At 52.4% G+C, this 14,224-nt stretch overlaps 1 protein-coding gene across 1 annotated transcript; it reads left to right on the top strand.

Moving 5' to 3' along the window:
• The first annotated feature begins 105 nt into the window (after positions 1-105).
• Positions 106-14,224, top strand: MPDU1 (mannose-P-dolichol utilization defect 1). Its single transcript, XM_040415361.1, has 7 exons — positions 106-244; positions 10,522-10,587; positions 11,812-11,944; positions 12,020-12,105; positions 12,198-12,316; positions 13,588-13,698; positions 13,991-14,224. Exons 1-7 carry the CDS (start codon positions 157-159, stop codon positions 14,120-14,122), a joined length of 735 nt encoding a protein of 244 aa, XP_040271295.1. The 5' UTR covers positions 106-156; the 3' UTR covers positions 14,123-14,224.

Genomic DNA, 14,224 nt, shown 5'->3' with positions numbered 1-14,224 from the left:
CATGGGCAGTAAGGGCAGTGTGTCTTCAGGACTGCTGTAGCGGAAATTCAAATACCTCACTCAATATGGCTGTCCGAGGCTGACGGATGTGACGTCACCTCTGTGACAGATATTTCAGGAAGTGAGAAGACCACGGGCTGATCCATACTTGACGGAATGGACACGATACGGGGGCTGCTGGTCCCGGGGATTCTCCCTGAGCGCTGCCATGATGAGTTCTTCCTCAACTACAACCTGCTTCACGGTATAATCCCCCCCCTCCTTTACAGTCAATGGTACTGCCCAGCTGAATGGTATATTCCAGATCACCCACTATGGACTGCACCCAGTGTGAGGGAAACCTACCCCTCCTGTATGTACCTGCACCCAGTGTAAGGGACACCTACCCCTCCTGTATATACCTGCACCCATTGTGAGGGACACCTACCCCTCCTGTATATACCTGCACCCCAGTGTAAGGGACACCTACCCCTCCTGTATATACCTGCACCCAGTGTGAGGGACACCTACCCCTCCTGTATATACCTGCACCCCAGTGTGAGGGACACCTACCCCTCCTGTATGTACCTGCACCCAGTGTAAGGGACACCTACCCCTCCTGTATATACCTGCACCCATTGTGAGGGACACCTACCCCTCCTGTATATACCTGCACCCCAGTGTAAGGGACACCTACCCCTCCTCTATATACCTGCACCCAGTGTGAGGGACACCTACCCCTCCTGTATATACCTGCACCCCAGTGTGAGGGACACCTACCCCTCCTGTATGTACCTGCACCCAGTGTAAGGGACACCTACCCCTCCTGTATATACCTGCACCCATTGTGAGGGACACCTACCCCTCCTGTATATACCTGCACCCAGTGTAAGGGACACCTACCCCTCCTGTATATACCTGCACCCACTGTGAGGGACACCTACCCCTCCTGTATGTACCTGCACCCAGTGTAAGGGACACCTACCCCTCCTCTATATACCTGCACCCACTGTGAGGGACACCTACCCCTCCTGTATGTACCTGCACCCAGTGTAAGGGACACCTACCCCTCCTGTATATACCTGCACCCAGTGTGAGGGACACCTACCCCTCCTGTATATACCTGCACCCAGTGTGAGGGACACCTACCCCTCCTGTATATACCTGCACCCCAGTGTAAGGGAAACCTACCCCTCCTGTATGTACCTGCACCCCAGTGTGAGGGACACCTACCCCTCCTGTATATACCTGCACCCCAGTGTGAGGGACACCTACCCCTCCTGTATGTACCTGCACCCCAGTGTAAGGGAAACCTACCCCTCCTGTATATACCTGCACCCAGTGTGAGGGACACCTACCCCTCCTGTATATACCTGCACCCAGTGTGAGGGACACCTACCCCTCCTGTATATACCTGCACCCAGTGTGAGGGACACCTACCCCTCCTGTGTGTACCTGCACCCAGTGTAAGGGACACCTAGCCCTCCTGTATATACCTGCACCCCGGTGCGCGAGGGACACCTGGCCCTCCTGTGTGTTCCTGCACCCCGGTGCGCGAGGGACACCTGGCCCTCCTGTGTGTTCCTGCACCCCGGTGCGCGAGGGACACCTGGCCCTCCTGTGTGTACCTGCACCCCGGTGCGCGAGGGACACCTGGCCCTCCTGTGTGTACCTGCACCCCGGTGCGCGAGGGACACCTGGCCCTCCTGTGTGTTCCTGCACCCCGGTGCGCGAGGGACACCTGGCCCTCCTGTGTGTACCTGCACCCCGGTGCGCGAGGGACACCTGGCCCTCCTGTGTGTACCTGCACCCCGGTGCGCGAGGGACACCTGGCCCTCCTGTGTGTACCTGCACCCCGGTGCGCGAGGGACACCTGGCCCTCCTGTGTGTACCTGCACCCCGGTGCGCGAGGGACCCCTGGCCCTCCTGTGTGTACCTGCACCCCGGTGCGCGAGGGACACCTGGCCCTCCTGTGTGTACCTGCACCCCGGTGCGCGAGGGACACCTGGCCCTCCTGTGTGCACCTGCACCCCGGTGCGCGAGGGACACCTGGCCCTCCTGTGTGCACCTGCACCCCGGTGCGCGAGGGACACCTGGCCCTCCTGTGTGCACCTGCACCCCGGTGCGCGAGGGACACCTGGCCCTCCTGTGTGCACCTGCACCCCGGTGCGCGAGGGACACCTGGCCCTCCTGTGTGCACCTGCACCCCGGTGCGCGAGGGACACCTGGCCCTCCTGTGTGCACCTGCACCCCGGTGCGCGAGGGACACCTGGCCCTCCTGTGTGCACCTGCACCCCGGTGCGCGAGGGACACCTGGCCCTCCTGTGTGCACCTGCACCCCGGTGCGCGAGGGACACCTGGCCCTCCTGTGTGCACCTGCACCCCGGTGCGCGAGGGACACCTGGCCCTCCTGTGTGCACCTGCACCCCGGTGCGCGAGGGACACCTGGCCCTCCTGTGTGCACCTGCACCCCGGTGCGCGAGGGACACCTATTCTTCCTGTATATACTGTGAGGGATGAGAATCTATTTTGTATGAACATGTCCTCCATCTTGTAGATATGTGGAAAAATTAATTAGCCAGCTGGAAGGATGTAGGGAGTCTGTGTCTAGATGGCTACAAGGCCAAGGTAAGCAGCTCCCTCGCTCCCTTATCAGAGTCTGACATACAAGAGAGAGTTATGTTCCTTCTGAGTTTCGGGATGCGCTGCTAACGAATACTAACTTTGAGATAAGATGCCCAGGAAACTCTAATTATTAGAATTCTGTTAGGATGGTGCGGAAGTATTGCCTTTTATGAATAACCAATCAAATCATTAGTTTCGTTTTCCACCCCTTTGGTGGTGTGCCCGATTTGTCTGGGATTATCTGTAGTGTTATAAAAATGTCTGCCTGTGTGGAATAAAGGAGAGAGAATTTGATTCAGCAGTGTGTCTGTCAGATCTCAGAGCGCTCCTAAAGAAAACTTTATTTAAAACCCTGACAGTCATAGAGGTGGGGGTTTTGCCCCAACAAAACTTGGCCCCCAACGTGGAGAAGGGAGAAGGAACGCCCAGGAGAGAAGCTGATGTCTCCTGCCCATTGCTCCGATAGTAGTAATTTGCATATGGAGCAGGAGATGGTAATGGGGGCCACAGCGGGTGAACGGAGTGGTGCCCAGGAATAATAGTAAGTGCAGGGAGATCCCTGGGCGCCGCTCTATGTAGCCTGCTACTTAACAAAGTCCGGGACCCATGAAAGGTCGTTTTTTACTTTTTCATATAGGAGGCAGGTGCCGGCAGCAGAATCACATAACGGGCACCATGCCTCTGACCGGGAGCTGCGATCAGCGGCAGTTAACCCCTCGGGTGCGGTAGTATCGAAGGATTTATGGACAACATCAAAAACAGACATAGGGAAACTCCCGGTGTCTCCGGTCACTGCATCTTAAGCCAGGATGTCGGCCCCCTCGAGTGAAGCAGCACCCACTCAGTCATGCCCAGGAGATAGCAGGGGCCAGTCAGATTGATGCTTTTCTCCAGGCCGGTGTATTGATAAAAACAGTATCTCCCGCTAATACCCCACTGTTCCCAATAAAGAAGAAACCAGTTAAGGGACATCCTGTCAGTTACAGGATGGTTCATGATCTTAGAGAAGTCAACAAGGTGACAGTTTTACAAACTCCAGTAGTGCAGAATCCACAACCTTACTGTCACAAGTTCCATCCACTGCCACGTGTTTCACAGTGACAGACCTGGCAAATGCTTTCTTTAGTGTCCCGCTGCATCCTGACTGTCAGTATCTGTTTGCCTTTACATTTACGGGTAACCAGTATATACTTGGACCGTCCTGCCTCAGGGAGCTCTGAACTCCCCGACCCTGTATACCCAGGCTCTGCCATCTGTCCTTACAGACCGGGCACCGCCGGCTCAGTGCTCCTGTTACAACACGTGGATCCTGTGTGCAGAAGACAATGAGACTTGCTGTGGGGCGACTATATCGCTCTTACTTTTCCTCCATCACAACGGGTGTAAAGCCTCAAAGCAGAAGCTGCAGTTTAGTAAAGACAAGGTTGTATTTCTAGGACACTGCCTCTCCCATGGAGCTCGCCATCTAACCCCAGAAAGAAAGGATAAAAGTGCCCAAAGGAGCACAAAGCCTCCGGGTGTTTTGGGGCCGGTGTCATACTGTTGCCCCTGGATTAGACATGCCTCCATGTTAATGCAGCCTCTGTATGATTGTCGGTCACCTGACAGAAGAGGCAGTGAATAATTTCCATACATTGAAGCTGTGCATAACCTCGGCCCCAGCCCTGGCCATTCCAAAATATGAAGAGGAATTTCACCTGTTCTGTTCAGAAATGACGGGTCACAGCGCGGCTGTACTGACTCAGAAACATGGTGACCGCCAGTGGCTGGTGGCGTACTTTTCAGCCAGATTAGATCCCGTCACCAGAGGCGCCCCCTCCTGTGTCAGGGCGGTAGCGGCAGTGCAGGCAATGATAGAAAAGCCTCTGAAATTGTGTTAGACTACCCGGTGACTGTACAAACACCCCATGACATACAGGGCATATTAACACAGGTTCAACCTCAGCATATTTCTATGGCCAGGCAGCTCCGACCCCAGTGTGCACTCCTCATGCTGCTAACATTTCCTTCACAAGGTGTACTACTCTGAATCCTGCTACTTTGTTACCAATCACAGATTCAGAAATGGGGGAAGGGTGCATAGAAGGTACGGGCAGCCTCCTAAATGACATGATGGAACATGGCCCCCATGACTGCGTACAATTAATGCAACAAGAAACGTCAGGAGTTAATCATGTCCATGAAAACCCCCTTCATAACCCTGATTTTGAGTATTTTAAAGAAGGAAGCAGGTTCATGGGAGAGGACGGCCGGTTCCACACTGGATATGCAATGGTCACACAGCATGAGGTAGGGATAGCTGAACCACGGCCACCTCACATCTCAGCGCAAGAGGCGCAGCTAGATGCACTCACTGAGGCGTGGAAATTGGCCAAGGGGAAGAAGGTGAACATCTACACCGACTCAAGGTATGCTTTTGGTATTGCACATGACTATGGGCCCATATGGCGGGCTAGAGACTTTCTAACATCAGCAGGCCAGACAATTAAAGATAAAGACTCTGTACTTGAACTTATGAACTCTCTGTGATTACCAGAGGAGGTCGCTATTATTAAGGTAAAGGCTCACACAAGATGTACCACGGTGGAAGCAGAAGGCAATGATCGAGCAGAAAAGGCAGCCAAACCAGCTGCGCTCCAGCCACTAAATGCTGACGCCACCCCGGTGAGAGCCTCGATACCTGAGGACATCTCATTAAGTACATTTCAAAGAATGCTCGAACAAGGCCCTCCTGAGGAAAAAGAACTATGGCCAAAACAAGGAGCCAAACCTGATGAACATGGAATTTGGAGAATCACGGACACAATGTGTCTACCCCGTCCTCTATACCCAGCTATGACTCGGGAGGCCCACGGGCCCACTCACCTATCAAAAGGTGCCATGGTAAGGGTGGTCAATGCAGGGTGGATTGCTCCAGGATTTTCTACAGTAGCCGCTCAGTTTGTACAAGGATGTATGGTCTGTGCATTGAACAATCCCGGTCAAGTGGTGAAGACTCCAAGCAACCCCCCCCAACTCTAAGGTACGAGAATAGGAATTTGTCCTCGTGTGTGTTGATCTCTTTTCAGGGTGGCCGGAAGCCTTCCCAGTTGCAAAGGCAAATGCAAAGAACACAGCAAAGAAGCTGCTCAGTGAGCTGGTGTGCAGGCATGGTGTCCCTGAAGTTATTGAATCAGACAGAGGTTCCCACTTCACAGGAGAAGTAATGAGGGAAGTGATGCAGGCTTTAGGGGTCTCCCAAGCTTTCCATGCAGCATGCCATCCCCAAAGCAGCGGCCGCGCAAATACTCTGGCCAAGACCGCTGAGTTTCCTACATGGCTTTCTGAATTTGCAATTTGAGCGTGCCATTTAGGTGCTCAACGCGACCACTGCTTTGGGGATGGTATGCTGTATGGAAAGCTTGGGTGACCCCTAAAGCCTGGATCACTTCCCTCATTACTTCTCCTGTGAAGTGGTAACCCCTGTCTGATTCCGTAACTTCAGGGACACCATGCCTGCACACCAGCTCACTGACCAGCTTTGCTGTGTTCTTTGCAAAAGAGATCAAGACACACAAGGACAAATTCCTATACTCCTACCTTAGGACACTTTCACACTAGCGTTTTTCTTTTCCGGCACTGAGTTCCGTCCTAGGGGCTCGATACCGGAAAATAACTTCTCAGTTTTATCCCCATGCATTCTGAATGAAGAGAAATCCGTTCAGGGTGTCTTCAGTTCAGTAACTGAATGGTGTTTTGGACAGAGGAAATATTGCTGCATGCTGCGGTATTATCTCCGTCCAAAATTCCGGATTAGTTGCCGGAATGCTGGATTCGGCATTAATTTACATTGAAATGTATTAGTGCCGGATTATTCATACCGCAATGCCGGATCCGTCCTTCCGGTCTGCGCATTCGCAGGCTGGTAAAAAATGGTGAAAAAAAAAATATATATACCGGATCCGTTTCTCCGGATGACATCCGGAGACACAAATGCATTGCAAGAACGGAATCGTAAGACTGATCCGGTTGCATCCGGATCAGTCTACAAATGCTGTCCGTTTGCATGCAGATTGCCGGATCCGGCAGGCAGTTCTGGCGACGGAACTGCTTGCCGGATCACTCTGCCGCAAGTGTGAAAGTAGCCTTAGGCAGTTGTGTATAGTCTATCTGTAGTCTCTGGAACAGCTAAAGGGGGGGGTGCTTGCTTGGAGTCTTCACCACTTGACCGGGATTGTTTAATGCACAGACCATACAATCTTGTACAAACCAAGCTGCTGCTGTGTAAAATCCTGGAGCAATCCACCCTGCATTGACCACACTTACTATGGCACCTTTTGATAGGTGAGTCGGCCCGTGGGCCTCCTGAGTCATAGCTGGGTATAGAGGACGGGGTAGACACATTGTGTCCGTGATTCTCCAAATTCCATGTTCATCAGGTTTGGCTCCTTGTTTTGCCCAAAGTTCTTTTTCCTCAGGAGGGCCTTGTTCGAGCATTCTTTGAAATGTACTTAATGAGATGTCCTAAGGTATCGAGGCTCTCACCGGGGTGGCGTCAGCATTTAGTGGCTGGAGTGCAGCTTGTTTGGTGGCCTTGTCTGCTCGATCATTGCCTTCTGCTTCCACCGTGATACATCTTGTATGAGCCTTTACCTTAAGAATAGCGATCTCATCTGGTAATAACAGAGAGTTCATAAGTTCAAGTACAGAGTCTTTATCTTTAATTGGCCGGCCTGCTGATGTTAGAAAGTCTCCAGCCCGCCATATGGGTCCATAGTCATGTGCAATACCAAAAGCATACCTTGAGTCGGTGTAGATGTTCACCTTCTTCCCCTTGGCCAATTTCCACGCCTGAGTGCCTCTAGCTGTGCCTCTTGCGCTGACATGTGAGGTGGCCGTGGTTCAGCTATCTCTACCTCATGCTGTGTGACCACTGCATATCCAGTGTGGAACTGGCCGTCCTCTCCCATCAACCTGCTTCCTTCTACAAAATACTCAACATCAGTGTTATCAAGGGGGTTTTCATGGACATGATTGACTCCTGACGTTTCTTGTTGCATTAATTGTACGCAGTCATGGGGGCCATGTTCCATCATGTCATTTAGGAGGCTGCCCGTACCTTCTATGCACCCTTCCCCCATTTCTGAATCTGTGATTGGTAACAAAGTAGCAGGATTCAGAGTAGTACACCTTGTGAAGGAAATGTTGGCAGCATGAGGAGTGCACACTGGAGTCTGAGCTGCCTGGCCATAGAAATATGCTGAGGTTGGACCTGTGTTAATATGCCCTGTATGTCATGAGGTGTTTGTACAGTCACCGGGTAGTCTAACACAATTTCAGAGGCTTTTCTATCATTGCCTGCACTGCCACTACTGCCCTGACACAGGAGGGGGCGCCTCTGGTGACGGGATCTAATCTGGCTAAAAGGTACGCCACTGGCCGCTGGCGGTCACCATGTTTCTGAGTCAGTTCAGCCGCGCTGTGACCCTGCATTTCTGAACAGAACAGGTGAAATTCCTAGTCATATTTTGGAATGGCCAGGGCTGGGGCCGAGGTTATGCACAGCTTCAATGTATGGAAATTATTCACTGCCTCTTTTGTCAGGTGACAGACAATCATACAGAGGCTGCATTAACATGGAGGCATGTCTAACTCAGGGGCGACAGTATGACACCGGCCCCAAAAACACCCGCAGGCTTTGTGCTCCTTTGGGCACTTGTATCCTTTCTTTCTGGGGTTAGATGGCGAGCTCCATGGGAGAGGCAGTGTCCTAGAAATACATCTTGTCTTTACTAAACTGCAGCTTCTGTTTTGAGGCTTTACACCCGTTGTGATGGAGGAAAAGTAAAAGAGATATAGTCGCCCCACAGCAAGTCTCATCTTCAGGATCTGCCTATAGTTGCCTTATCTTGACATACAGCTGAATCATTATTACTGACATTAAATCTAACCATTTAAAAACGATCAGTTGTGTTGCCTATTTTTTTGTTAATGGATCAATTTATACTCCGTTCACTATCTGGACTGTAATTCAAGATGGGGCTGGAGGCTGCGCGCTGGCTCCAGACTCCCCCCTGTTCTTATGCTGAGTACACGTATTGCTGAAAACACTTGATTATTAATAGGCTACACCCTCAATGACTGTCCCCCGACATGTTTCGCCAGCTAACCGGTTTCCTCACTAGATCACCTGCTGTACTCTGTTACTAAGATTTCCATTTCTATAATGTTCTGCAATTTTCCAAACACGGTAAAGAACAAACAAAACGTAAACCGTGACTCCTACAGCCAGACCAAAAACCTCATCAATCAAAGTTACTCATGATCAGAAACTAAACCCAACAATCAGAGGTATTTCCAACTTTCAAGGTTCTTTATCAATATGGACTCGACTGTAAAAGGACTTTTATACGTACGTTCCTTCAACAATCCCTCGAGCCAGACGACCGGTCAGGGAGGCACAGATATGATGTAAGATGACGTCTCTTACCTTGCAGCGCTCTCTTTTCATATCTGTCCGTCCCGGTCCGGATTATCCAAGTTGTCGGGAGATCAATGAAGTGTCTTTTAGTTGAGCCCCACGTGAGGTGCCAAGTTTTGATGGGGCAAAACACCAGATCTATGATTGTCGGGGTCCTAATTGATGTTTTCGTTATGAGCGCTCGGAGAGCTGACACAGACACCCTGCTGAATCAGATTCTCTCCTCTTTATTCCACACAGGCAGACATTTTTATAAGACTGCAGATAATCCCAGACAAATCGGGCACACCACCAAAGGGGTGGAAAGCGAAACTCATGATTTGATTGATTAATTATAAAAGGCAATACTTCCGCACCATACTAACAGAATTCTAATAATTAGAGTTTCTGCAGCATCTTATCTCAAAGTTAGTATTCGTTAGCAGCGCATCCCGAAACTCAGAAGGAACATAACTCTCTTGTATGTCAGACTCTGATAAGGGAGCGAGGAGCCGCTTACCTTGGCCTTGTAGCCATCTATACACAGACTCCCTACATCCTTCCAGCTGGCTAATTAATTTTTCCTTATATGCACAAGATGGAGGACATGTTTATACAAAATGGATTCTCATCCCTCACAACACCTACCCCCTCCTGTATGTACCTGCAGCCCAGTGTGAGGGACACCTACCCCTCCTGTATATACCTGCACCCAGTGTGAGGGACACCTACCCCTCCTGTATATACCTGCACCCAGTGTGAGGGACACCTACCCCTCCTGTATATACCTGCACCCCAGTGTGAGGGACACCTACCCCTCCTGTATATATCTGCACCCCAGTGTGAGGGACACCTACCCCTCCTGTATATATCTGCACCCCAGTGTGAGGGACACCTACCCCTCCTGTATATATCTGCACCCCAGTGTGAGGGACACCTACCCCTCCTGTATATATCTGCACCCCAGTGTGAGGGACACCTAACCCTCCTGTATATATCTGCACCCCAGTGTGAGGGACACCTACCCCTCCTGTATATATCTGCACCCCAGTGTGAGGGACACCTACCCCTCCTGTATATATCTGCACCCCAGTGTGAGGGACACCTACCCCTCCTGTATATATCTGCACCCCAGTGTGAGGGACTCCTACCCCTCCTGTATATATCTGCACCCCAGTGTGAGGGACACCTACCCCTCCTGTATATACCTGCACCCAGTGTGAGTGACACCTACCCCTCCTGTAGATACCTGCACCCAGTGTGAAGGACACCTACCCCTCCTGTATATACCTGCACCCAGTGTGAAGGACACCTACTCCACCTGTATATACCTGCGAGGGACACCTACCCCTCCTGTATATACCTGCACCCAGCGTGAGGGACACCTACCCCTCCTTTACATACCTGCACCCACATACCCTTTCCTCCATGGCTTGGGATGGTGATAATTACTGAGACATCTTGTTTCTGTCTTACAGTTGAATGTCTGAAAATTCTTCTCAGTAAGGTCTTGGGGATTGGGATCATCGTTGGCTCCATCCTAGGTAAGTCCTCGTGCGATGAGTATGTGGGGTGCTCTGCACAGAGGGGGGTGCCTCATTGCCTCTGATGCCCTGAGACGGGAGCTGTGAGATCTCTATGGGTGAGGGGTGACCCGTCACAGATACACCACCACTGTACTTCTCCCTCCTGATGGTTTGTCACAATGTGTCAGTGCAAGATCTAATTGTAGCAAACCCTCAGCTGTTATGTCGTATATGGTAGGAGACGGCACACCATAGAATTCACATCATTGCTTTTTTATTCCATTCTTGTTTTTCAACACCAGTGGTAGAAAAGTGCTTTTCAGTGCAATATATTCATCAGTGCAACGTTTTGAGCTCCTTGATGGGAGCCCTTTATCAAGCTGTGGAGACGCTCTGCCGTGGTGCTTGTCAGTAGTATCATCGGTCTCGCTGGTGGAGGGGGACCAGTTCAGGTGACGCGCACCCACCGAAGCCTCTCAGGGGGTAGTGCTGTGGTCAGCGTTCTGTATACTCGGAAGTTAAACCCTCAGCTGTGAGCGCAGGATTAGGTCCGGATTGGTTTCCAGACTGTAAATGTACATTACACTGTTCACTGGCAGCAAGCAGAGATCTCGGATTTAATGTTGCTGAATTTTGGGCCCCCCACTTGTCGAATATCTCCTGCTGTGTTCCCTGGGTGCCACCATCTTGAATGCCCCTGCCCTGTCTGCTGCAGTCCAGTAGTGATTTGCATGCTGTATGTAGATGTGTGGTGACATCGTCCTCTGCCACCCTTTGACATCATCATCATCCTCTGCCACCCTTTGACATCTTCATCCTCTGCCACCCTTTGACATCTTCATCCTCTGCCACCCTTTGACATCTTCATCCTCTGCCACCCTTTGACATCTTCATCCTCTGCCACCCTTTGACGACATCATCCTCTGCCACCCTTTGACGACATCATCCTCTGCCACCCTTTGACGACATCATCCTCTGCCACCCTTTGACGACATCATCCTCTGCCACCCTTTGACGACATCATCCTCTGCCACCCTTTGACGACATCATCCTCTGCCACCCTTTGACGACATCATCCTCTGCCACCCTTTGACGACATCATCCTCTGCCACCCTTTGACGACATCATCCTCTGCCACCCTTTGACATCATTATCCTCTGCCACCCTTTGACATCATTATCCTCTGCCACCCTTTGACATCATTATCCTCTGCCACCCTTTGACATCCTCCTCCTCATACAGTGAAAGTGCCGCAGATTGTCAAGATTGTGCGCTCGGGCACAGCGGAGGGGCTCAGCTTCAAGTCCATTCTCCTGGAGTTACTGGCGCTGTCGGGCACCATGGTGTACAGCTTCACCCACGGCTTCCCCTTCAGGTGAGCTGCATCCTCCGTCCACAGGGCTCTGCTGGTGGTAGTAGTACATGAGCGCTCACCCTCTTTCTCTCGCAGCGCTTGGGGTGAGGTTCTCTTCCTCATGATTCAGACGCTGATTATTGGATTCCTCATCCAGCATCTCGGTGGACGCACAACGCTGGGTAAGAGCCCCTGCACCTCAGCCCTGGCGCTCCTCTTGTGGTTGGCGCCGGCTCTGCCGCCTCCCGTGTTAAATCCTGTTCTCTGTTCCCAGGTGTTCTCTTCCTTGCTGTCTACTTCTCTGTCATCGCCGTCCTCCTGTCTCCTCTGATATCCATGGCCGTCATCACCGCGCTCCAGGCAGCCAACATTCCAGCCGTGGTCTTCAGCAGGGTGAGGGATGTGTATAGCCCTGTCTGCCTGTGTCACCCTGCAGGGGGAGGGGCAGGCTCATAGCACCTGTCTGCATGTGTCACCCTGCAGGAGGAGGGGCAGGCTCCTAGCACCTGTCTGCATGTGTCACCCTGCAGGAGGAGGGGCAGGCTCATAGCTCTCTTCTGTCTGTATCACCCTGCAGGAGGAGGGGCAGGCTCAGAGCTCTCCTCTGTCTGTATCACCCTGCAGGAGGAGGGGCAGGCTCATAGCTCTCTTCTGTCTGTATCACCCTGCAGGAGGAGGGGCAGGCTCATAGCTCTCTTCTTTCTGTATCACCCTGCAGGAGGAGGGGCAGGCTCATAGCTCTCTTCTGTCTGTATCACCCTGCAGGGGGCGGGGCAGGCTCATAGCTCTCTTCTGTCTGTATCACCCTGCAGGGGGAGGGGCAGGCTCATAGCTCTCTTCTGTCTGTATCACCCTGCAGGAGGAGTGGCAGGCTCATAGTTCTCTTCTGTCTGTATCACCCTGCAGGGGGAGGGGCAGGCTCATAGCTCTCTTCTGTCTGTATCACCCTGCAGGAGGAGGGGCAGGCTCATAGCTCTCTTCTGTCTGTATCACCCTGCAGGAGGAGGGGCAGGCTCATAGCTCTCTTCTGTCTGTATCACCCTGCAGGGGGAGGGGCAGGCTCATAGCTCTCTTCTGTCTGTATCACCCTGCAGGAGGAGGGGCAGGCTCATAGCTCTCTTCTGTCTGTATCACCCTGCAGGAGGAGGGGCAGGCTCATAGCTCTCTTCTATATCACCCTGCAGGAGGAGGGGCAGGCTCATAGCTCTCTTCTATATCACCCTGCAGGGGGAGGGGCAGGCTCATAGCTCTCTTCTGTCTGTATCACCCTGCAGGGGGAGGGGCAGGCTCATAGCTCTCTTCTGTCTGTATCACCCTGCAGGAGGAGGGGCAGGCTCATAGCTCTCTTCTGTATCACCCTGCAGGAGGAGGGGCAGGCTCATAGCTCTTCTGTCTGTATCACCCTGCAGGAGGAGGGGCAGGCTCATAGCTCTCTTCTGTCTGTATCACCCTGCAGGAGGAGGGGCAGGCTCATAGCTCTCTTCTGTCTGTATCACCCTGCAGGAGGAGGGGCAGGCTCATAGCTCTCTTCTGTCTGTATCACCCTGCAGGGGGAGGGGCAGGCTCATAGCTCTCTTCTGTCTGTATCACCCTGCAGGAGGAGGGGCAGGCTCTGGTTCTGGAATGTTTCGGCTTCTTTATGTAATGGTGTCTTTTCCCTGTAGCTCATACAAGCCATGACGAACTATAAGAATGGTCACACCGGGCAGTTATCAGCGGTGACGGTCGCACTCTTATTCCTGGGCTCTTTGGCCCGAATATTCACTTCAGTTCAGGTAAGGAATGAAATGTCTTGGTGTGGCGGCCGGGGCCGTGTACCGTGCACACGTCTCGCTGCGGCGGGGGCCGTGTACTGTGCACACGTCTCGCTGCGGCGGGGGCCGTGTACTGTGCACACGTCTCGCTGCGGCGGGGGCCGTGTACCGTGCACACGTCTCGCCGCGGCCGGGGGGGGGGCGCTCCCCATACGTCTGCTGTTGACCCCTGGGGTGATGTCACTATGAGTCGCATGTTCTAGGCATGGTGTGATCAGAGGTCATGCTTTTTTCCTCTCTGTCCCCCCTGCAGGAGACTGGAGACCCCCTCTTGTCCCTCACTAGTGCTGTGGCCTCTGCATGTAATGGACTGATATTTGCTCAGGTTCTTTACTACTGGAACGTCAGCTCTGCAGTCGACAAGAAGAAGAAGAAGAGACATTGAGGAGGGGCTTTCTCTGTGAACATTGCCGTCCTCCCCAGGGCCACCATGTGGCTCCTGGACTCGCCAGCTTCTCCATAATTCCAATGAAATTCTTGGTTTTGA

The sequence above is a fragment of the Bufo bufo genome, chromosome 1 (genome assembly GCF_905171765.1).
Source record: "Bufo bufo chromosome 1, aBufBuf1.1, whole genome shotgun sequence".
In the NCBI taxonomy this organism is placed as follows: Eukaryota; Metazoa; Chordata; class Amphibia; order Anura; family Bufonidae; genus Bufo; species Bufo bufo.
This window is presented reverse-complemented; position numbering and strand designations above follow the sequence as displayed.

What these genes read in the sequence shown, in the direction of transcription:
- MPDU1 (XM_040415361.1), top strand. Translation starts at nt 157, where the DNA reads ATGGACACGATACGGGGGCTGCTGGTCCCGGGGATTCTCCCTGAGCGC. An exon ending in CATCGTTGGCTCCATCCTAG is followed by an intron (nt 10,588 to 11,811) that starts GTAAGTCCTCGT and finishes CTCCTCATACAG; the next exon opens with TGAAAGTGCCGCAGATTGTC. An exon ending in ACCCACGGCTTCCCCTTCAG is followed by an intron (nt 11,945 to 12,019) that starts GTGAGCTGCATC and finishes TTTCTCTCGCAG; the next exon opens with CGCTTGGGGTGAGGTTCTCT.